Here is a 23678-nt window from a genome sequence, read left to right on the forward strand (position 1 = left end):
TTATGCGCTAGCTCTGTCTTGAGTGGACGATGCTGGTGAGCTCAGCCACCGAGTCCAATCTCAGTCTTCCTCTGTTTGGAGCATAAAGATTGCTGGGAACAAACCTGCCTGCTTCTTGGATCCAAGTTCCTCTCTGCTCCAGGCACGGCTGTCTTTTCCTACGCCCACTTCCACCCTGCAGAGAAGGTGGAGAGCTACAATTCTGGGGTCCCTGCCTTCACCCAAACCCCAGCAAGCAAATAACTGGCTTTACAACCTGTTCTAAGGGAACTGGGGCATGCCCTAAGGTGAGGGAATTTTCAGTCAGAAAGGTCTGTGTTGCTTACCTGGACCTCCAACCGCAAGGTAAACATCTGTGGCCAGAGATCACAGCGTGGTAGTGATTCGTTGGGCTTGCAGTTTGCAGGGAATTAATGCATTCCACAAGTACCTGAGATTTTGCTCTCACTGAACACACCACTGCCACGTGCTCTCAGCCTGGGGCTGCCTCACCCAAGAAGAAGGGGGTGCCATTTGGGTATAATGATAAGGAACCGCAGGATGGACAGGGAAGGTAGTTCTGAGCAGACCACCTTTATTTTTATTATTTTTTTAATGTTTTATTTATTTCTAGGAGAGAGAGAGAGAGAGACAGCGTGAGTAGGGGAGGGTCAGAGAGAGAGGGAGTCACAGACTCTGAAACAGGCTCCAGGCTCTGAGCTGGCAGTCAGCACAGAGCCCGACGCGGGGCTCGAACCCACGAACCGCGAGATCATGACCTAAGCGAAAGTCGGACGCTTAACCGACTAAGCCACCCAGGCGCCCCGAGCAGACCACCTTTAAAGCAGAGACCCAAAGGGAGGGAGCAGCAGTGAGTGGTGGTGTGGGGTGGGGAGAAGTAAGAGGCCGTGGGCTCCCGCCTGGGGCATGGGTGAATGAACGATGAATAAGGGATGTACTGAATCCTTGGGGAGCACATAAAGAGATCTACAGTGATTTAGGCTTCGTTCCTGACCAGTAAGGAGAAAGGGGCTAGCTGGGACTCTTGGTGAATGCTGCGGACTTTGGAGAACCCGGAAGAGAAAGAGCACTGGACTGGAGTCAGAAGCCCTGAGTTCCCCACTTGTATGGTCCTGTACTGGTCGTACCCCTTGGGGGTGTCCTTCTGGAACCAGACCTGGGGAATCAGAGATGTTCTCCCTGACACGTCCATCTGGAGAGGTTCCCTGGATTTCTACCAGCATGTGCGTCCATTAGGATGCTGACAGCGCCCCATGCCCCAGGACAATGACACATGCTGAGTCAACAACAGCAGGGTGAGGATTCAGAGTCCCCACCTCTATCTTGCTAGGGAGCTCTGAGACTTTCTGGTCACTTCCTGTTCTCTCTGAAATACTGGGGGCATCCGGAGACTAATCTCTTGTCTCTCTCTCCTTATAGTAAGGGATTAGAAATAATATCCTGTGTTCATATAGAATGGTCTGGCCAAGATTCTCAAAGCCCTTTACAAACATCAGCTCTACCTTGAAGCAGTTCCCAGTCTGAGAGCTGTGTCATTGCAGGAAATGGGAGAGCACGGGATATGTCAGGGCCAAATATCAGAGTTAATCTTTGATATTAATTTTCTTAGTTCTAAACAGTGCAATTTCAAATCCATATCATGTATATTTCCTTGTCCTTTCTTACATATGTAACCTGAAATAGCAGTAATAAATATCTAGCTAGTATCCAGAACCAAATTTCATTTAAATGTAAGTCAAAGACATTTTTTTAAAGGCTTATTTATTTTTGAGAGAGAGAGAGTGTGTGTGTATAAGCAGGGATGGGGCTGTGCAGAGAGAAAGGGAGACACAGAATCTGAGGCAGGTTCCAGGCTCTGAGTTGTTAGCACAGAGCCTGATGCAGGGCTTGAACTCACAGACCTCAAGATCATGACCTGAGCCCAAATTGGATGCTCAACGGACTGAGCCACCCAGGTGCTCCTGAAGACTTTTTTACTACAAAAAATTCTCCTAGTTATTCTTAGTTTAATACTAAGACCAGGAGGTAGTAAGGAACAAACAGTGCCTTGATTTGTAGCCTCTGAGGCATCCCTGGGATCTTCAATTATCTTAAAGTCAGGTGTGAAATTCTTTTTTTAAAGTTTATTTATTTATTTTGAGGGAAAGAGAGAGAGACAGCCTGAGTGGAGGAGGAGCAGAGAGAGAGGGAGAGAGAATCCCAAGCAGGCACTGTCAGTGCAGACCTCAATGTGGTGCTCCAACTCACAAACTGTGAGATCATGTCCTGAGCCAAAATCTAGAGTCAGACTCTCAACCGACTGAGCCACCCAGGGGCCCCAGGTGTGAAATTCTTAAAACCAAGTTAATGTTGATTCATTTTAATCTTAAAGATAACAACATGACATATTATGCATCTCACATTCCCATTATATCCATGAGTTGTCAAGGCCAAGAAACGGGATTTGTCATTAAGGATGAAAAAGCCCACAAAGGTGGCAGCAAGAAATGACATTTATTGAGTCCCTACTACATGCCAGAGAATGTATCAGTTACATTCACACACATGATCTCATTTAACCTCTTAACAACCGGGGAACTAGGCCTTGCCTCTTTTCTACGGATGAAGAGATTGAGGGTCAGAGAGGCAAGATGACTTGCCCAAGTTTACATAGCAGGAATTCTGATTCCTAACTCCTAGTTTCTACTCAATTCTTCCTCAGGGTCCACCTGACCAAGAAGACCAAGCTGGCCTCCTTTGCTAAGGTCAGAGTGAGGCTGTAGAGAAGAAAGAAAAAGAAGATGCTGAGGAGAGAAGGTCAGAGATAAATTCACAGATGAGAGCAGGCCATTGCAGGTTGTGGAAGATGACCAGACTTTGGGAAGATCTCCCAGCTCTTTACAGCAAGGCTGTCCCTTCTCTGATTTCTCCTCAAAGACTAGCTCTGGGGATCTATCCCATAAGGCCTTCATATGTTTGCTGAACTTTCTGTTGATCTAAAACAAGAATCAACTGTTGGAGAAACAAGGCTAGTTTGAGATGTTGGCCTTGGCAGACATTCAGGCAGTTTTATTTTCCTCGGGAAGATAAAGGGGGTAGAACAGAAAACTCCTCTCCGCTACAGTGAAGCCAGATCACTCAGAATCTTACTGCCCTATTGGTGCAAACGCCCGACCTTGCCTCGCCTGCGCATAGTAGACGCTCAGTAAGTGCTGGCTGGGTGAGTGAATTTGACATTGGTTGTCATAGTGATCATTCACATGATAATGTTTAGGCCAAGGCTCGACCCTTTATCATTAAAGAAAGGGTGGTTTCATTTTCCTTTACCTTTAAGGTGCTTGCGATGCAGTTTTCCTAACCTTGGAAATGGATGGAGCAGAATCTGAGCAGCAAGGCATTAAGTACTTTCTCGTGTAGTTTTAGTGAGTTGGTGTTAATACTCTATTTATGGTTTATAGGGTTTTGATTACTCTCTGGAAGTGGGAAGGAAGGAGACAAATGAGCTTCCAAAATAAAATCAATAAAATAAAAATAGCTCCACATAGAGGACTTTCTCAGGATGTCGCTTACGTGTGTGCTCGATAAAGGTCTTTGGTTGAAAGGATGGAGGAAGAACGACTAAATATACCCGAGGAGAGCTATGGAAATAGCGGACCAAACAGAAGAACCGCATTAAAAAAAACAAAAAACAAACAAAACAAAAACAACTCAAGCATCTCAGTTGTGGAAACTGCCCCTGGAGCTGAGTTTGTCCTAAGGAGGTAGAATTTCATTCTCTCCGTGATATGAATCAGGTGGCATCTTTCAGTGTCCGGGAGGGACAGGAGGAAAGGAGAGGCGTTCATCAGTTTTGTCTTTATTTTGACCGAGGTGCACAGGGGTGACTGGGGAGAGCTTCCTGTCAGTTTGCTCTGGCGTGAGAGCTTGGGGAAGTTCTGTGATTGGAGAAAGAAGACAGGGGTTCACGACTTCTCCACCTTTTTGGCTTGCAGAAGTTCTATGGATCCTGTAAGACCTAACTGAAATACCTCCTCCCTTGGAAGCTCTCCCGGATTTCCTCTGTCTCACTGTCATTTTTTTTTTTTTTTTTTTTTTTTTTTTTCCTTTCTTTTTTTTTCTNTTTTTGTAATGACCCAGTACTTATGTAGATTTTCCTTATGGTGTTTATCATATTACAGTCATCATTTTTTTTTACACAGCTAACACCATGTCCTCTCCTGGAAGGCGGGGCTGTATTTTACTCTTGGTCTTCCTGGGGTTTTAGCAGCATGGCTGACATTTGGCAGGCTCTCAATAGAGGCTGTGGAAGGAATGGAAGATGGCATTCTCTCCTAAATGCCTTTCTAGACCATCAGATGTCCCAGAGGTTGAGACCTCAAAAGCTTAGAAGCCAAGGACTAGGGACTAGTCTCCACAGGAACAGCACTGAGAAGTGAACTGGACATCTTCCATCCGTTCCCTCGTCTGAGGTAAGGGAAGATTTCTTCAAGTTAGCCAGACTTCACTTGACAGTGCCTAACCTTGGGCAAGTCACTTCAATTCTCCCATCCTCAGTTTTCTCATCTGCAAAGTGGGGATATTCATAGAACCTACCTCATAAGGCGGCTGTGAGAATTACAGGAGTTCATTCCTATGACACACCCAAGCAGAACACCCCAGCACTTCGAAGTACTCAGTAAATCTTAGGTATGATTATTAACTACTCTGAAGCTGAGATCTGTGGGTAACACCAGCGGTAGCTTTTTTTTAAACATCAATTTTATCTTGTGTTTATCGTTTCTTGTCTTTTATCCTTTATTTTTCTTTTACCTTTTCAATTTTAAAAAGCTAGGGGAGCCTGGCTGCCTTCGTCAGTGGAGTGGACAACTCTTGATCTCAAGGTTGTGGGTTCGAGCCCAGGTTGGGTGTACAGATTATGTAAAAATAAAATCTTAAAAAATACAAAGGGGGGCGCCTGGGTGGCTCAGTCGGTTAGGCATCCAATTACTGATTTTGGCTCAGGTCATGATCTCATGGTTCATGAGTTTGGGCCGCATGTCAGGCTCGGTGCTGACAGAGCAGAGCCTGCTTGGGATTCTCTCTTTCTTTCTCTCTCTCTCTCTCCGTCTCTGCCCCTCTCCTACTCACACACATGCACTCGTGCTCTCCATCCTTCTCTCTGTCATTTGCACTCCCAGTGCAATGTGTGTGCACAGCATAGCTATAATATTTTCTGTGGTTCAGTGAAATGCACAGAGGCTTCTTGTACTTTGGCTCTTCCCGTGATTTAGAAGCAGGACTTAATGTTTAGCGCAGAGGTTGGATAGAACAGACAAGGCCCCAACTAGGGAAACCCAGATTCCAGCCAGATGAATTACCAGAATCTTCTGCCTCTGGAGACAGGGGTAATGTGATACCTGCTTTGCTACTTCAGAGTGGTTGAGAAACACAAATGGGAGAAGAGAGATGGCAACACTTCGCAAACCAAATGCAATGAAAGTCTATTATTCTCTGGCTAAAATTAAAAGGACAAAAACAACCAAGTGCTGGCGAGGATGTGGAAAGAAGGGAACCCTTGTGCACTGTTGGTAGAAATGTAAACTGGTGCAGCCACTGTGGAGAATGGTATGGAGGTTCTAATTTAAAAAAATTAAAATTAGGGGCGCCTGGGTGGCTTAGTCGGTTGAGCGTCCGACTTTCGCTTAGGTCATGATCTTGCGGTTCGTGGGTTCGGGCCCCACGTCGGGCTCTGTGCTGACTGCCAGCTCAGAGCCTGGAGCCTGTTTCAGTCTGTGACTCCCTCTCTCTCTGACCCTCCCCTGCTCACGCTGTCTCTCTCTCTCCTAGAAATAAAAAAAAAAATTAAAAAAATTAAAATTAGAAGTATCAGATGATTGAGTATTTACCCAAAGAAAATGAAAACATTAATTTAAAAAGATATATGCACCCCTATGTTTATTGCAGCATTGTTCACAATGGCCAAGATGCGGAAACCCAAAGGCCAATCAATCAATCAATGGATAAAGAAGATATGGTATATAGATACACAATGGAATCGTACTCAGCCATAAAAAAAGAATGAGATTTTTGTTACATGAATGGAGTTGAGGGTAAAATGCTAAGTGAACTAAATCAGACAGAGAAAGACAAATACCATGTCATTTCACTTCTATGTGGAATCTAAAAAAACAGAACAAACAAACAAAAAAGCAGAAATAGTTCCAGATCCAGAGAACAAAGTGCTGGTTGCCTGAGGGGGAGGGGGATGGGGGGTTAGGTAAAAAGAGTGAGGCAGGGTAGGAGATACAGACTTCCAGTTCTGGAATGAAAATGTCACAGGGGTAAAAGGTAGACAATACGGAATATGGTCAATGGTACTGTAATAGCTTTGTATGGTGACAGATGGTAGCTACATTTGTGAACATAACTTAAGGTACAGGCTTGTCAGATCACAATGCAATGAAACTAATGTGACGCTGTGGGCCACTATACATTAATGCAAAAAGTCTCTTATTCTCATTACTTCTAAAAAATGGAACCTAAGTCAACAGGCTGGCTTTTTGGAGGGTCAGCTTGCCCCACTCCCACGATTTCTCTTGCTCCGTTTGGGGTATTGGAGATTTTTAGGTTTTGACTGTTTTGATTGACCTAGAGGCATTCGACAGGCCATGATGATGTTAGTTGGCCTAACTTTGCTGGAAGTCATTTCCAAAGTCTTAGTTAAGGTTGGAGGAGCTGTGACTTTTTGTTCTCTCACTGAAATGGTCTCATGTTTTCATTTTTTTTAAACCTTTATTTATTTTTTTAATGTTTTATTTTATTTATTTCTAGGAGAGAGAGAGAGAGAGACAGCATGAGCAGGGGAGGGTCAGAGAGAGAGGGAATCACAGACTGAAACAGGCTCCAGGCTCCGAGCTGGCAGTCAGCACAGAGCCCGACGCGGGGCTCGAACCCACGAACCGCGAGATCATGACCTAAGCGAAAGTCGGACGCTTAACCGACTAAGCCACCCAGGCGCCCCAGTCTCATGTTTTCAAAACCTCAAGAAAGGTGAAAAGTACCATTATTAAAGGCCAAGAGCCTCTGGACCACAGTTTTGGTTTTTTTTGTTTTTGTTTTTTAATGTTTTTTATTTATTTCTAGGAGAGAGAGCATGAGCAGGAGAGGGTCAGAGAGAGAGGGAATCACAGACTGAAACAGGCTCCAGGCTCCGAGCTGGCAGTCAGCACAGAGCCCGACGCGGGGCTCGAACCCACGAACCTCGAGATCATGACCTAAGGGAAAGTCGGACGCTTAACCGACTAAGCCACCCAGGCGCCCCTGGACCACAGTTTTATGTGAAAGATAAATAAAAGTTTCATCTCAAGGAGCAGTTGGAGAAGGGCATGTGTGTGAAGCAGGGAGAGGTTTTTTGTTTGTTTTATTTCTGTTAACTTCTTAAACCTATCTTACACTTTAAACGTTTTTATTCAGGGCGCCTGGGTGGCTCAGTTGGTTCAGTGTCTGACTTTGTCTCAGGTCATGATCTCATGGTTCATGGGTTCAAGCCCCACATTGGGCTCTGTGCTGATAGCTCAGAGCCTGCAGCCTGCTTTGGATTCTGTGTCTCCTCTCCTCTGCCTCTCCTGTGCTTGTGCTTTGTGTTTCTCTGTCTCTCAGAAATAAATAAATGTTAAAAAAATAAAATATATAAGTTTTTATTCTTTCCCCTGCAAGTTCAAACACAGCACTTCTTAATGAGTTTTATTAACTCAAAATACCTCTGAATTCCGCAGCCCCTAAGTTGCAAACGTGGGATACATCACTGAGGAAAGAGATGGGTACATTGAAAAAACATGCTTATTTAAATTGTATTATTATATGTACATTACTGGCTTATTATTTTATCCTGGGCATTAACATTTTGTTCATGTTTATTTATTTATTTTGAGAAAGAGAGAGAGAGCACAGGCAGAAATGGGGCAGAGAGAGAAAGAGAGAGAGAATCCCAAGCAGGCTCTGAGCTGCCAGCACAGAGCCTGACTTGGGGCTCGAAATTACAAACTGTGAGATCATGACCTGAGCTGAAATCAAGAACCAGGTGCCCAAGAACCAGGTGTCAGCCCATGACCTGAGCTCAGTCAAGAACCCATTGAGCCACCCAGGCACCCCTCTCCTGGACATTTTTTATTTGCATATAAAATAATACACAGATCCGTTTCATAACTTGCTAACATACTTACCAATTTAAAAATCAGAAGAATAGAGAGTAGTAAAAATGATAATTCTGTAACTCTGACTAAAGTTTTTGGGTGGGAGAAATATAATGACACTTAAATGAAGACCAGGGAATCTTCCTACAATCTCCGTCCACTGTTCCTATAAACCATTAGCAGAACTGAACAATGTTTCCTGAACTTGAATAGGTAATTAACTTATTTTAATATAAACGAACAAAAATATTATGCATGTATGTTAATATCAAGTGAGACATTTAGGACAACCTCACCAGGAAGATTTGAAGTCTATGGGAGATTAAGCAATATCTGGACATTCAGTGAAAAACAAGTAATTGCTGGTAACAATAACAACAAAAAGTAAACAGTGACACCAAAGTTCTCACCTCCTTTCAAAGAAGTGTCAGTATTTCCTCCTTTACATCACATATACAAAACTGGGCTTTCAAGGGTAGACAACTTTACATCAAGCTCCTCTGAACAGATGCTTAGGAAACAGGCTCTAATCAAGCTCTAAGCAGAGAGCTGAAAACCATTCAAAATGCCTTTTTAGGGGCGCTTGGGGTGCTCAGTCAGTTAGGCCTCCGACTCTTGATCTCAGCTCAGGTCTTGATCTCAGGGTGGTGAGTTCAAGTCACATGCTGGGCTCTATGCTGGGCATGCAGCATTAAAAAAAAAAAAAAAGCAGGGCGGGAGAGTGCAGTTTCTGACTCTTGATTTCTGCTTGGGTCATAATCTCGGAATTGTGAGATTGAGCCCTGCGTCTCCATGCTGGGTGTGGAGCCTGCTTAAGAGTCTCTCTCTCTCTCTCTCTCTTTCTCTCTCTCCCTCTCTCTCTCTCCTGCTTATGCTCCCTCTCTTAAAAACAAATGCCTTTTTAGTTATACCAGGAAAACGTGTATTCATCACTTTGTTTCAGGCTTTCCTTTGTTCTGAAATTCACTTTGTTCTGCACTACCTGTTTTCTCTTTCTAGGAAGGGAGCAAGAGGCAACACTAAGGGGCAGAGTCATCCTGTGGAGGACCAGTGGGGATGAGGGAGAATTTAAGATTGCTGGTTGCCTGCTCCAGTTGGCGGTATCCTACACGGGGTGGGAGGAGAGGAACTGTGCTCTGGAACCTTTCCCCTCTTTTTCCCAGTAGCCAGGGAGCCGTGCCCAGGCCCCCATGTCAGAGAGTCTACTCTGAGCTTCTGGGACCTGCTCTCCCCCTCTCATAAAAGGAAATGAAAAGTAATAGACCTTTCCTAACCATTCCCCGATATCTCACCGAGGAGCTCAATATGCGCTGTAAAATAATTATTTTTCAAATGGGAGTCTTTCCAAATAGAAAAGAATGGAAATAATTAGGTTAGCGGATACAGTGCTTGGATTGACGATTACCTGTTTGAGCCACACATTTGTTGTCATCAGTTGATTCTTTTCATCCTAAGAAAATGACAATTAGAAAGACGTAAATTCAGATTAAGTGAAATCTTTGAGGTTTTTTTTTTTTTTTTTTCAAAAAGACCTCCCTGAGTCTTAACATTTGAGGTTTTTGAAGTGTAAAGGATTCTCAACTTAAACAGTTAAATGGCATGGGATCCTAAAATATTATGCATATTTTGCTTAAAATAAAAAATAATAATTAAAGCAAAGAGCAGTTCATTGTGGATACTTATCCAAAATTGCATAACCCAGGGGTTCTTGTGTGTCTTAGTCGGTTGAGTGTCTGACTCTCGATTTCACCTCAGGTCATGATCCCAGGGTCGTGGGACCAAGCCCTGCATCAGGCCCTGTGCGGAGTGCGGAGCCTGCTTGGGATTTCCTCTTTCTCCCTCTGCCCCTCTCCCCCACTTGTCTCTCTCTCTCTCAAATAAAAAAAATTTTTTTTTTAAATTGCATAACCCAGAAAGTATGGTAAGGCTGCAAAGTAGAATGAATATTTGCTAAATCAGAGATCAGTTTTTCATGATTTTCTAGAAGGAATCCTTGGCCATTGAGTCAGCTGAGGTCGGTGAGTATGCAAGTGGTGGGACTGGGGACTTGGGAAACAGGAGACAGTAATTCTAGGACTTTGGGGACCGCGATAGAATGACTTTGCAGAACAGGCTTCACGCGCACTGGTTTCCCAGGAACGCAATCATGGCAGAACGGGGAGCCCAACAGGAAAATCAGCAGAGAATGTTAGGTATGGTGGCATCAGGGTAACAGGTGGGGTCCTGAGGGGATTCAGGAGGGTGATGAGTCACCTGGCGCTCACTCGGGTACTGGCACCATCTCCCATTGTTCTCTGTAGGCACCCTTGCCAGCCCTCACCCAGTTCGGGGTGACACCCGATCAGCCCCGGGGACACAGATGAGCTGGGGGCGGGGGAATGCCTGTCTTAGCAGCCACATTCAACCCCCAGCAAAGAGGTGCACACAAATGTGGCAATGAAAATTGACTCCACAACACTTCTCATTCCTTCCTCGGGTCATTTCATTGGCCTCTTGGGGCAGATTTTCTCTCACAGTAGTTATTTTTAAAATTGAAATGGTAGACATGGGGAAAGAAAACAAAACAGAGTCTTAGGTTCACAAACAGGTTAAGGAATGCATGTTCTTTTTAGCTTAGTGCCAAGGATTACTCACCACATCTACGAGCTGAGATATTTTCAATCCAAAATATACTTTTATGGTGTCATTAGAATTTAATACAGGGCGAACCCATTTCTGATAACCTTGGAATAAGTGTCTGAGGAGGGCGTCTTCATTTTCAGCAATGGAACGGAATCCTGCAGCAGCTGTAAGAATCATGAGCGAAACCGGAATTAATGGGAAAAGCATAATGGCTGGCTTAGCATCCTATGGCCTGAACCTTCATGTGGTCAGCAAAGGCAGCTTGGAATATACAGGTTCCCTAACCATTCTCCATGCCCACAGCATGAGGCTGAAAGCAGGTTCTATGCTTTACCCAGACCTTTGCTCTCTCATGGGATTTTCCCACCATGAGGCCAGCATCTTGATCCCCAAAGAATCGCCCACGCCACCCCCTTACCCTCGACCTCACATACCTGAGATGTCACCTCCTTACAGACATGGTCTCTGCCCACGTGCTGTCGTCTACCACTGCACCCTATTTGGCTCCGTCATGTCCCTTACCACAATGTGTTGTATATTAGTTATCGTCTGTCCTTCCCTTGAGCTCTGTGATGGCAGGGATGGTATCCATTTTATTTGATGATGTTTCTCCAGCACCTAGACCAGTGCCTGCCCATCGTGCGTGCTTATTTTATATCTATTTAATAAATGATCCAATCACAGGCATATGTCAGGGCCATTTTCCCTGCATTTGGCACATATCCATTGAGCACACATATCCACTGAGCACCTACCACATCCACTGTGCTGTCCTTCTGCATTCCTCCTGGAAGCCTTCCCTTATAAAGACCTTCCTTGGTCAAGAACCAGGTTCTAACACTCCTCTCCACCCCTACATGTCTGAGAGCTTAAGGAACACCCCAATTTCAAGCTTTGAACCTCATGCCGAAGAAATGGCCTAGGAAAGCAGTCTGGAGATACTTTTTGTTTCTTTTCAGTGTTATGCTATCAAACTTAAACGTGGCAGCTTTGTTGTTGCTGTATGTTTTTTTTACGTAGTTATTTACTTTGAGAGAGAGAGAGCATGGGAGGAGCAGAGAGAGAGAGGGAGAGAGAGAATCCCAAGCAGGCTCCATGCTCAGTGCAGAACCCCACACGGAGAATCAAACATTGGATGCTTAATGGACTATGCCACCCAGGTGTTCCTGTTTTAAATATAGTCCTTTTCTTCATATATTCAGTGCCTTATTAATCCCCTACAACAACTCATTCTGCACTGCATGGCTTACCATAGAAAACCTTTCTTTTCTACTGAGTGACACACGATGGCAATGATCATGTGCAGGACACACCCCAAAGTTTACCTAGTCAAAACCCAAAGATTTTTAGTAGGAAGAAAAGCAAACATTCCGAGTGTGTACACGAGACCTTCACTTTATTAAGGGAGTAGCAATTCAAAACGCACCCTTTTTTAAAAATCTGAAGCATAAATAACATACAGTAATATATTAATTTCAGGTATACAACATAATGATTCAACAACTCTATATGTTACTCAGTGCTCATCATGATGTGTAGTTATGATTTGGCACCAGGCAATGTTATTTCTGTATTATTGGCTATATTCCCTATGCTGTACTTTTCATCTCTGTGACTTATTTATTTTGTAACTGGAAGCTTGAAACCCACTTGTAATGCTCCTAGGGGTAAACAGAGATGTCAGTAAGGTAGGTTGCGTACTCAGGCCGCTCCCACCCTTTTCTCTTATGTTCTAAAAAGTATATGAAAATGCGAATGAGTGATGGAGAGAGCTTATCTGTGTGCTTAGTTATCTAAAAAGCCAACTGTTCTCAGGGAGCCTGGGTGGCTCAGTCGGTTAGGTGTTGGGCTCTTGATTTTGGCTCAGGTCGTGATCTCATGTGCGATGACAGCAATGAGCCTGCTTGGGATTCTCTCTCTCCCTCTCTCTCTCTGCCCTTTCCCTCCCTCCCTTCTTCCACCCCCTCAAAATAAATGAATAAACTGAAAAAAAAGCTAATTGTTCTCAAACTTTGATACTTCAGCTGTTCTTAGCAGGCATCGCTGCAGGAAGGAGCGGGTCAGCTGGGTGGCTGCCAGGACAGCACTCTGCAAAACCTTACTGGAAGTTAGGGGAGGGGAGGAGTCAAAATTCCCTGAAGCCTCCGGAGGGATGGGGTGTTCACTTGCTCAGGCTAAACTTCACGAATTCCCTACCCCACAACCGGTCTTATCTTTCTTCAAAATACATCGTAACTCTGTCTCCCACCATCTCTGGTGGTGCCACCCGCGTCGCAAATTCCAGTCTCTCCCTTGGATTCTTGTGCTGCCTCCTCCTGGCTTCCACTCTTGCCTCTTTTACAGTTCATTTCCTGCTCAGCAGATGGAACCTTCTCTTCAAAGCGGAGGACTATTTCAGTTCCCTGCTCAAATCCTACAAATGGCTTCCCACCAAACGTAGACAGACATCTCACGTCCTTACCACGGTTTCCTGGGGTTCGTGTGGGCCCTACCCTCTCCACCAATGCCCTTACCCCTCCTCCCCAGAGCCTCAGGCCCATCTGCTCTTTCTAGAACATGCCTGTGTGCTTCTGTCTGGGGAAGGCTCTTGCCCTGAAGAGAACTCCATGCTCATTCCTTCTTCTTGCCCCACCTTTGCTCAAATGTCATCTCCTCGAAGTGGTCATTCCAGGTTACACAATCTAAAAATCCCTCCTCACAATTTATTCCCTTAATGATACTTTATCTTGCATGAGAGCAGTGGAACATATTATACATTTCTTTGTCTATTGTCTGTCTGCCCTATTGGAAAATGCCAGCTCCACGACACCTTTCTCATTTCTGCCTCCCATGGGGCCTGGCACATCATCGCTGCTGAGCAAACCCTTGTGCAGCAATGCAGTGAGCTACTTTGTTGAGTGGTGTTTGGAGAATTTGGGCCAGAGCTGAATTGTTCTGGAGGAGAGAGAAGCAGGGAGGTCACAGCTGTCCTCCCTCAGCCTTCCCCTGGCAGGAGAATATTGTTGGGTGGGCACTGTGACAGTGACCGCTGGTTCCCTCCTCAACAGCCATTTACCCTTTCTCTCTCAGTAACAAATGCCAATTTTATTCGGGATTGAATGGTACCAGCTTAAAATGTTCCCTTCTCAGGCCTCTTACAGCTAGGGATGGCCATGACATACACATGGCCACTTAAATTCAAACAGATGCCCCTGGGTGAGGTTTGTAGGAAATACTATTGAGGAGGATGGACTCAGTCCAACATGCATCTTTCATCTTTCACCTTTTGCTCCCTCTTCTTCCTGCCTAGAGCTAGAACATGGCATCTAGGGATCTCGCCACCGAGGTATCTAACAAGCCCGATGAAAGCTACATACATAAGATGGTGGAATAGAAAGACAGATGGTCCCTGATAGCACTCTAAGTCTACCAACCAACTAAGGATTGTCTCCAAATTTCTTGGTGTGTGAGAAAAACAATCTTTCCTTTTGGATAAGCTGTTATAGCCATTGTTACATGCATCTGAGTGTAGTCCTAACGGCCAAGAGCCTTTGTGTCTCAGTTCAGCCCAGTGAGAACAATTTACTGAAGACACCACCTCACAATGGATGGAGACACTCCAGGAAGGCTGACAACAACCGGATAATGTCTGAACCAACACACACACACACACACACACACACACACACACGGACTTCTTAGCTTGAACAACTCTAAGCATTATAATTCTGGACATGTGAGAGGGATCCTAAGTAAGAACAGAAGTTGTACTTTTGAACCTCCTTTCCTGGCAGGAAAATCGTACTGGCAATTTGCAGGGAGGTAGACTTGCACATTGGGAGGGATCTTCTAAGATTATGACTTTGACAACCTCAGTTGTACCCTCTGTGAGAATGATTGGATCCTGCTCTTTGGAAGGATAAGCAGATTTGCTCTCTCAGGCACCTTCGTATGTTTTGACCCAAGCTGCCAACGTCAGAGGGTGAGCTATTGTCTGAATCAAGGCACAAAAAGCATAAATCTGTACTGGCTGTTATGGACTGAATACTTGTGTGCCTTCAAATTCCTATGTTGAAGCCCTAACCCCAATGTGACTATATTTGGAGATAGAGCCTATAAGGAGGTATTTAAGGCTAAATAAAGTCATCGGTGTGGGGCCCTAATCCAATAGGTCTGGTATCCTAATAAGAAGTGGAAAAGACATGAGAGAGCTCTCTCTCTCCATGCAAGCTCGAGGAAGAGCCAGGTGAGGACACTGTCAGAAGGCAGCTGTTTACAGGCCAGGAAGAGAATTCTCACAGAAACCATATTTTCTGACAGCTTGATCATGGACTTCTAGGCTCCAGAACTGTGAGAAAATAAATTGCCGTTCAGCCACACAGTCTGTGGTATTTCGTTATGACAGCCTGAGCTGACTAGACCCAAATATCTTCAACCTTCTTGAACTCTCCCAAATAAAAGTTGAAGTCATTGATGTTATTGGAGCAGATGCAGAGGATAGCCCCGGAAATGTTTCTTGTGTGTCCTTCTTGCAAAATAGAACATTATAAGGAAGGGAAAGTGTTTCCACTGTTGATTCTTTGAGACTAGGGACTCAAGAAGTACTTTGTGACGTTTGGCAAAAGAACAAATGAAAAGAGTCAGTGCACAAAGGCTCTAATGGCACTTTCTGTGCACAGAGGGAGGAGGCAGAGTGACCTTGGCTCACTGCTCTAGAGGATGTAGGATCACAGATGTTCTAGGATTTCTAGTACAAGTGGTCCCTGTTTTAAGGAATACATGGATCCCTGAAAAGTAGTGTGAAAACTAAAGTTTTGCAAATAGATTTGTATTTTAAATAAATTAGACAAGATCGATATTCTAAGATAACTCTCAGCAATGTATCGACAAGTCAACGAACTGCTCTTGGAAGCTGAGTGACTCCCTGAGTGGGTGCCTGTATTTCCCGAAGTCCACTTCCTGAAGGGAGGGGCGGGAGAGCATTTGTATTTATAAATAATGTCAGCAATAGGAAGGACAAGTGAAATGATGACGAAGTGAATATAATGGAGCCAAAAAGGACTTTGAAGATCATCTAAGTCCCTCATTTTACAGATGAAGATCTTGAGGTGGCAAGAAGGACAGTGACTTACCCAGGGTAAACCTGGTTAATGAGGGGCAGATGCGTTCATGTCTACGAACATAAATTTGTTATTATGTGCTTTTTTGTTGTTGTTGCCGCATAGTTGTTAGCATTGTATTTACCAAAATACTTTACTTTAAAGCAATCTATTGCCAGGAAGAATGATATTCTAAAACCAGATCACAGATGATATTTGTTTGGTGGTAGAGAGATATTCAACGCTGGTGATGGTATTGCAGAATCCAACTCAATCTCCGTCTACAGCAGGTGAGACCTGGCACCTGGCTTGGCTCTGGCATCCCTTGAATGGGCACTGAGGTCACTCTCCTTGGAGATCGACACCCAATGCCTTATGTGGGAGCAATCCTGCTTCAGACTTGACCATGGTCCCTTCACATTTTTTGCATTAAGTCTTGCTTTGCACCCCTTACACACACGCGCGCGCGCGCGCACACACACACACACACACACACACACTGAGTTTAATGCACATCTCCAAAGGATGTGTGCTGTCTGTTACAGCTTGTTACAATTTTTTTGGTAAAAAGGAATTTCATTGCTCTCTTAAGTCCCATTTCTCCCCCCTTCTTTGTCTCTCCCTCTCCCTACTTAATCTTTGTCTCATTTTCTTTGTCAAAATATTTCTCTTGGGACTGTGTAAGCAACTCTGCAGGTGGAAGACCAGAAGAGGGAGAGCACATGCAAGCGATCAGACAGACAGATGGGGAGCTCTGCCTGATTCCAGTAATTTCCTCCATGTGGAACTCAGGCTGGGAAAGTGCTCTAGGAGGGCACTCCGCTTTTGGCTCTGGACACAGAGTCTCTTGCCAAACTCGTCACTCACTAGAACAAGAATCCAAAAAATATTTATTTAACATTGAGAGCCACTGGACTCAGATTTAGATATATGAGTTTTGGTCTTGTTTCCAAACCAGGCAATCTTCATTGAGCAAGGCATTTAACTTCTCCCAATAACAATAGAATGGTGGATGATTGGTAAGCCCCTACCAACTCACATCTGCTATGCTCCTAGGATCTTTATGTCCATGACACAGACACAAAATATGACCTATTAATGCCCAGTATTTGTTATTCTGAAGACACAAAAAAGAGTCAATGTTTAAGATGTGTCATTGATTGGAGGATATCTCTCCTGGCTGCCATTTACTACAAAAGAGGCATCTGGGTAAAGGTAACTGAAGCTATGAAGGGTTAGACAGGACTCACCACCCATGAGGAGGTTAGGGCTCTCTCAACCCCTGTAAGTAGGATCATAAGAGATTTGGATGAGTTCCCAGTACAAGCTTGAGGCAAAGAAATTTTTTTTTTTGAACCCTACAACTTGACTTTCTGGCCTCTTTCTTCTTCTCGACCATGTTTCTTTTCCTTTCTTCAGGCTCTCAGGTTTTCTGCTCTCTTCTCATGCAATGATCAAAACCCACTTTCTGGGGCATCTGGACAGCTCAGTCAGTTGAGCATCCTGCTCTTGATTTTGGCTCAGGTCATGATCTCACGCTTTGTGAGATCAAGCCCCGCAACGTGCTCTCTGCTGTTAGTGCTGAGCCTGCTTTGGATCCCCTGTTTCCTTCTCTCTCTGGCCCTCCCCACTTATACTTCCCTCTCTCTCAAAAATAAACATTAAAAAAAAACACTTTCTGCAAAGTTTTGGCAAGTTCATGGACGCTGAGCTATAAATAACTGATAAGACTTAATCTATGAAAATTCACATGCTTATTTATGGTTTTATTGAAGACCACATCATTGTTTATCCTTAGCTAAGAGAGTAAAGAAGTAATAAGAGACTTTTAAACTTCCGCAAATATGGTTGGGAGAGACACGTTTTTTGCTTTGACACTTTTTGGTATATTTTGGTTTTGTCCTTCCATTATCACCAGCTTGTCCCAAAAAATCACACCAGAAGTATGTTAGCTTCTGCTGTCAACACATAGAGCTAGCCCTCGGGGTGAAATCAAATAATAAATATTGAATGGATTCTTGCTAGCGTGAGAGTTTATTAGAATGACTTTGTTTTTTCCCCTCTTGCACTCCCCATGCTGGAATCATTCCTAGGATACAGTACACCCTCAGTAAATATTTATTGAATGAATAAACACACATCACCACGTGGTAAGAATGATGGGAAGATGAGTAAGATACAGGCCCTATTTCTGGGAGCAGACACTAACCCACAAAGCATGAACTAGCAACACAAGAGATGTCACATGGCCATACACAATTATTCTTTCCGCCAAAGCCAGAAATATAAAAATGAGGGGTTGCTCCTTGTAATTTGGAAAAGGTAGTTTTGTGTAACAAAAAGAAGCCACTTCCTTTGCAATGAACAGTAAAGCTACAAAATTTAAGGAAAGGTAGTACAGATCTGAAAATAGAAATAGACGCCATTGGACCTAGAAATATCCACAAATGTGAGTTACTACAGGTTATTATACAGGTTGATTGTAGATCTGTGACAGACATAAACAGCACAGTATCAATCCCCGAACCCTTACAGCCTATGCAATGGAGAATGAGTACCAGTCTCACCTCCAATTCCAATTTTCTTATGTACCCATCACTGTGTGAGGTGAGGATGCAGAGGTGAACTGAGAGGGTGTATGCCAACTCCCCCCACCAACCAGTGACTGGTTTCCCCGGGGAACGAATGGTAGGAACCCATTCTTTCATAGTAGATAGAATAGTACATTAATGCAGAAAAGAACATTAGACACGTGTGTATTAACAGTATGCTAAAACACACAGAAGTTGATGATTATTTTTACGATTGGCCAATTGCACTGCAGACTTTGCAGAGTCCAAATTTAGTGATATTTGAAAGTGAGTGTGATGCCCTCTGCACTTAAAAACTACTGGTTTTGAGACCCCCGTATGAGGAAAGGCTACGTTTTAAAGATATGATAATGCTCAGGTATGTTCGTGCCTAGATTTGAAATCTAGGGTTTATTCAGTCTAGGATTTATTTCAGGACTTGGGCAAATTGCAGTGCCTCTGGCTCTCCATCTGAAAATAGCAGTAGTCAAACACGGCAAAAATACTAGTGAGAAATGAATACAAATTGCTAATGGGGCAACAGTGTGTGTGTTCTTGCCACTTGGCTCCTGGCTCTACATGGTTTCTGCTGCTGTGAGGAGAGCTTTGTGTTCTGAAGTTCCATAAAAAGGGAACTGATTCCCAAACCCAGATAACTGGCAGGTGCAAAGATCATCTCCCCTAAACTTTTCAGTTACTTTCTTCCTCTTTCCATTTCTCTTCTGTCTGTCTGTCTCTCTCCTTCTCTCCTTTTATGTGCCCTCTTCCTTTATTAAGAATCCCCTTGATTTCAGGTGGATAGCAGCCACAGAAAACTCACGCGTTTATAGACATCGGATGTATACTTTTGCTTCATTGCCATATACAAACATACTAAATACATCTACACACAAATTAAGGTTTGTAGATAGGCCTACAGGATAGACTGGATAAAATTAAGTATCCACACACAGATGTAGTGATTATTACTAGATATGATATAAAAATGTTGATGTAGTAAATTTCTGTGCCAAATATTTTAACAATTCTGAGTAGCATTCAGTGCATTGGGTAGTATTTTTTCTGCTTTTATATCTTCCTACCAAGTTCATGATTCAGAAGGAAAAGCACAGGAAATGACAACAGCATAAACATTATGGAATTCATAGGTATGATGATTTCTTTAGCAATATACAGATTTCCTAGAATTACTCATTGGAGCCACGTTTTAAAGGTTATCCTAAAGATACCTATACAACACATTTTATCATTCTAGCATCTAGCCGCCTCCCCGGCTAAAATAATTCTGTGGTGATGAAGTTTTAATTTTCTCTAACTTGAGCTTACCTGAGGAAATGACACCGAGGATGATGAGCATCGGGATATAGCCTGCCAGTATCATGATGTCAGGTTAGGAAAGAGAATTTCTTCTTTTTTAACAATACAGTATTTCCATCAGAAAGGGAGGTTTTGAATAGAAAATGCGGTGGTTCAAAATCCGAAGTGGAACCCAAGGGGGAAACACCTGAAGTGGGGATAAGACCATCTCACACCGCCTCACGACAGGGCGATGGTTCTTAAACTACACTTCATTGATTTCCAGTCAGCTGTCAGATCGTGTAAGTCTAAAACATATCTCTGGGTCCTAACTCCTGACTTATTAATTTGCTCTCTCACAAGGAGATGCAGGGCAAAAGGGAAAGGATGAGGCTGGACCACTTCTGAATGTTCTGGGGTTTGTTTGGTTTTTTTCCTCATGGTTGGAGATCTGTGCAAAGGAGAAAAACTGCATTTTATCTCATGGGTTGTGGAAGTTAGTGAGAAATTTCTCATACATATTATTCCTCTATTGTCTCCTTATTTTCGACTGGGAGCTCAGGAATAATGACTATGGGGGAGGGGGTCAAAAGGTATAAAATTCCAGCTATAAAATAAGTCACAGGGAGGTAGTGTATAGCATGGTGACTGTAGTTAATAACACCACTGCATATTTTTTTTTAATGTTTTATTTATTTCTAGGAGAGAGAGAGAGACAGCATGAGCAGGGGAGGGTCAGAGCGAGAGGGAGTCACAGACTGAAACAGGCTCCAGGCTCTGAGCTGGCAGTCAGCACAGAGCCCGACGCGGGGCTCGAACCCATGAACCGCGAGATCATGACCTAAGCGAAAATCGGACGCTTAACCGACTAAGCCACCCAGGCGCCCCATCCACTGCGTATTTGAAAGTTGCTAGAAGAATAGATCTTAGAAGTTCTCATCATGAGAAAAAAAATTTTGTAACTATGTGTGCTAATGGATGGCAACTAGCCTGATTGTGACCATTTTGCAATGTGTCCAAATATTGCATCATTACCTTGTCCACGTGAAACTAATATAATGTTGGATGTCTGTTATACCGCAATTTGAAAAAAAGACTAATGAATGCATCCTATGGCTCTCACGTCTAATGTGTGCTAACGTCAGAGCATCCTCTGTGCTTGCCTTGAGCCCACCAGATCCACCTTATCTTCTACGGGAGAGAGTGTGGCCCGAGCTTGGTCTGGTTTTGTTTCCCTAATGGGACTTGGAGGCTGATACTGCCACCCTTTCTTTGATTCACCTTTTTCACAGTAGGTCAGATTTTCATCTAGTTCAGTGGTGTCCACACCCAGAGGACCCCTCATAAATGCAAATCTAATGAATGGGCAAGTGTAATTAGGGCTGGATGCAGGAGAGGGCCAGGTGGGAGCGGGCACCTGGATAGGGACCAGATGTTGGAGCACCAGACTTCGGGGCACTGAGGAATTCCACCTGGGCAACACCGAGTCCATCTTTGGCCCTCCATCTTGTTTTCGCCTCTGGGAACAGGTGGCAACACGTTAAATATAGTAAAGAGCCCTTCTGGGCACAGCTGGAGCCCCATTAGATAACTAGTAGAGAGCCCCTGTGGCGGGCTGGTGTGCCACCTTAGATAACTACCCTGGGACCACACCACTGTGCCCCTCACTCCATAAAATCTGGGGATTAAGGTCTGGATGGCTGCCCAGAATAGGAGTGGAGAATAGCTTCGTAGTGCCCTGGCGGGTTGGTCGATTCGCCCTCCTGACCGCCCTTGCCAGTAAGCTACCCCGAATAAAAACTGTGCAGACGGTACGGAGTGGCTTACTTTGGTTTTCAGTACGAAAGTGCCTCTCAGTCTGTAGGATACATTACTGACCGTCCTCCACCTTCTAACACTGATTAAGTCCAATTAAAAATGCTCTTGATGTTCTCTTATTAGTCCCCCAATATGTGCCATTAGCAATTTTCAACCCCCAGGCCCTGCTCAGCAATATACAACCAAAACAGCTCTAGCTTCGGCGGTAAGACTCTGCCCTCCTCATGCCCACGTCTCTGCTCCCCTCTGACGACCCCTGAAGACGGGGCTGTGTTCTTTTATCCCTGTATCTCCACTTTCTCTCCAGCGCCTAGCACACGAAATGCTTGCGAGCGTTGCTTGGAAGAAAGGAGGACAGAAATAATCAGACATTGATTTCCTACGCATCTCATTTCCTATGCGGTGGGTTCCAGGCCTGCTGTGAATTTACAACGGTCTCGGGCATAAATTAGCCACTAACCCAGAAGTGCAGGAAGTATCACCTTTATTTCAATAAATCAAATAAAATGAGGCTTGCCGTTCCACTGAGCAGGCAGAAAAATCAGTCTCAGTCATTACAGGAGCTCCCTCCTCTCGTCTGGGGTAGCAAAAGAAACTGGAAAGCTTATGTGTCCCCCAAAATACAGGGTAGACCCTGTAGACTCCAGTCCATCTTGACCACGGCAGACGGGTCAGTGGCCAGCCCACGTGGTCCTCTGGGAGTGGCTCGGTTCTGCCAGGACTGGAGGTCTGGATGATAGAAGGCCCCCTTTCCGAGCCTCCACACAGCCGCTGCTCCCTGAGGATGGCTGTCTCCGTCGGTGCCACCACGGCAGCATGGCCCTGGCTGGGACAGGGACAGCCAGCCTCTGGCCCCTTCTGCTGTTTTTGCCAAGTTCTTACCCATCTCCCGTACAGCTTCCTTCCTCCCTGAAAAGAGACTCTTTGTCTCCATCCCACTCTAGAAACTTCAATAATTTTTTCAGTGAGTTTAGACTTTTAGTGAAAGCAGACATCAAATAAACAGGAAGAGAAGTTGTCTTTAGGCAGCTTCTGCTGTGAGTCCCTGGAAACATAAGGAGCTCAGCTCTTTTCCTGGAAAACGTAGGGGGAAAAACATACATAGAGCAAAACACAAATCCTTATCTCAAGAAATTATCCTGCCCTGAACCTGGTTTGAAAGTGTGTGCATGTCTCCACACCTGTCCTACATCCTGTGATCAGTATGAGCTGGGCAGCCGCCAGGGCCATGGCATTGGGTCTATCCAATCACAAACAATCAGAGGTCAAGGCGCCTGGGTGGCTCAGGGAAGCGTCCGACTCTTGGTTTCAGCTTAGGTCATGATCTCATGGTTCGGGAGTTCAAGCCCCGCATCGGGCTCTATACTGATGGTATGGAGTCTGCTTGGGATTCTCTCTCTCTGCCCCTCCCCTGCTTGTGCTCTCTCACTCAAAATAAATAAATAACTTGAAAAAATTACTTAAAAATGGGGCGCCTGGGTGGCTCAGTTGGTTAAGCGTCCGACTTTCGCTTAGGTCATGATCTCGCTGTTCATGGGTTCGGGCCCCGCGTCGGGCTCTGTGCTGGCTGCCAGCTCGGAGCCTGGAGCCTGTTTCAGTCTGTGACTCCCTCTCTCTCTGCCCCTCCCCTGCTCACGCTGTCTCTCTCTCTCTCCTAGAAATGAATAAAACATTTAAAAAAAAAAAATGGGGCGCCTGGGTGGCCCAGTCGGTTAAGCACCCAACCTCGGCTCAGGTCATGATCTCACAGTTTGGGAGTTCAAGCCCTGTGTCAGGCTCTGTGCTGACATCTCAGAGCCTGGAGCCTGCTTCCATTTCTGTGTCTCCCTTCCCTCTCTGCCCCTTGCCTTCTTGCACTGTGTCTCTCTCTCAAAAATGACTAAACATTAAAAAATTACTTAAAAAAAAGAAAGACTCAGAGGTCTCCATTATCAACAGAGGATACGTTTACATTCTAGGACACCAAGCAAAACCTCTGCTCGTCTGTCGCTGACCGAATGCGCTACCTGTGAAGAATAAGCTGGCTCATTGCGAGGCTCTGGAATGTTCTACAGACCACTTCCATGGGACATGTACTCATGACAGTCACAAAAACGAAACTAAAGCGGAGAGAAAGCAGATTGCTTTCAACTGAAGATTTGAAA

General features: G+C 44.5%; 1 protein-coding gene across 1 annotated transcript in view; it reads right to left on the reverse strand.

Annotated features, from left to right (window-relative positions):
* Positions 1-19801, reverse strand: part of CHRNB3 (cholinergic receptor nicotinic beta 3 subunit) — a 28555-nt gene extending 8754 nt beyond the window's left edge. Inside the window, exons 1-4 of the mRNA XM_077773086.1 lie at positions 19737-19801; positions 15640-15650; positions 10785-10936; positions 9556-9600 (exon numbers count right to left, since the gene is read on the reverse strand). Coding sequence (XP_077629212.1) covers positions 9556-9600; positions 10785-10936; positions 15640-15650; positions 19737-19801 — 273 coding nt within the window. The remainder of the gene's footprint in view (positions 1-9555; positions 9601-10784; positions 10937-15639; positions 15651-19736) is intronic.
* Between the last annotated feature and the right edge of the window lie 3877 nt (positions 19802-23678).

The sequence above is a fragment of the Crocuta crocuta genome, unplaced genomic scaffold (assembly GCF_008692635.1).
Source record: "Crocuta crocuta isolate KB4526 unplaced genomic scaffold, BGI_CrCroc_1.0 scaffold177, whole genome shotgun sequence".
NCBI lineage: Eukaryota > Metazoa > Chordata > Mammalia > Carnivora > Hyaenidae > Crocuta > Crocuta crocuta.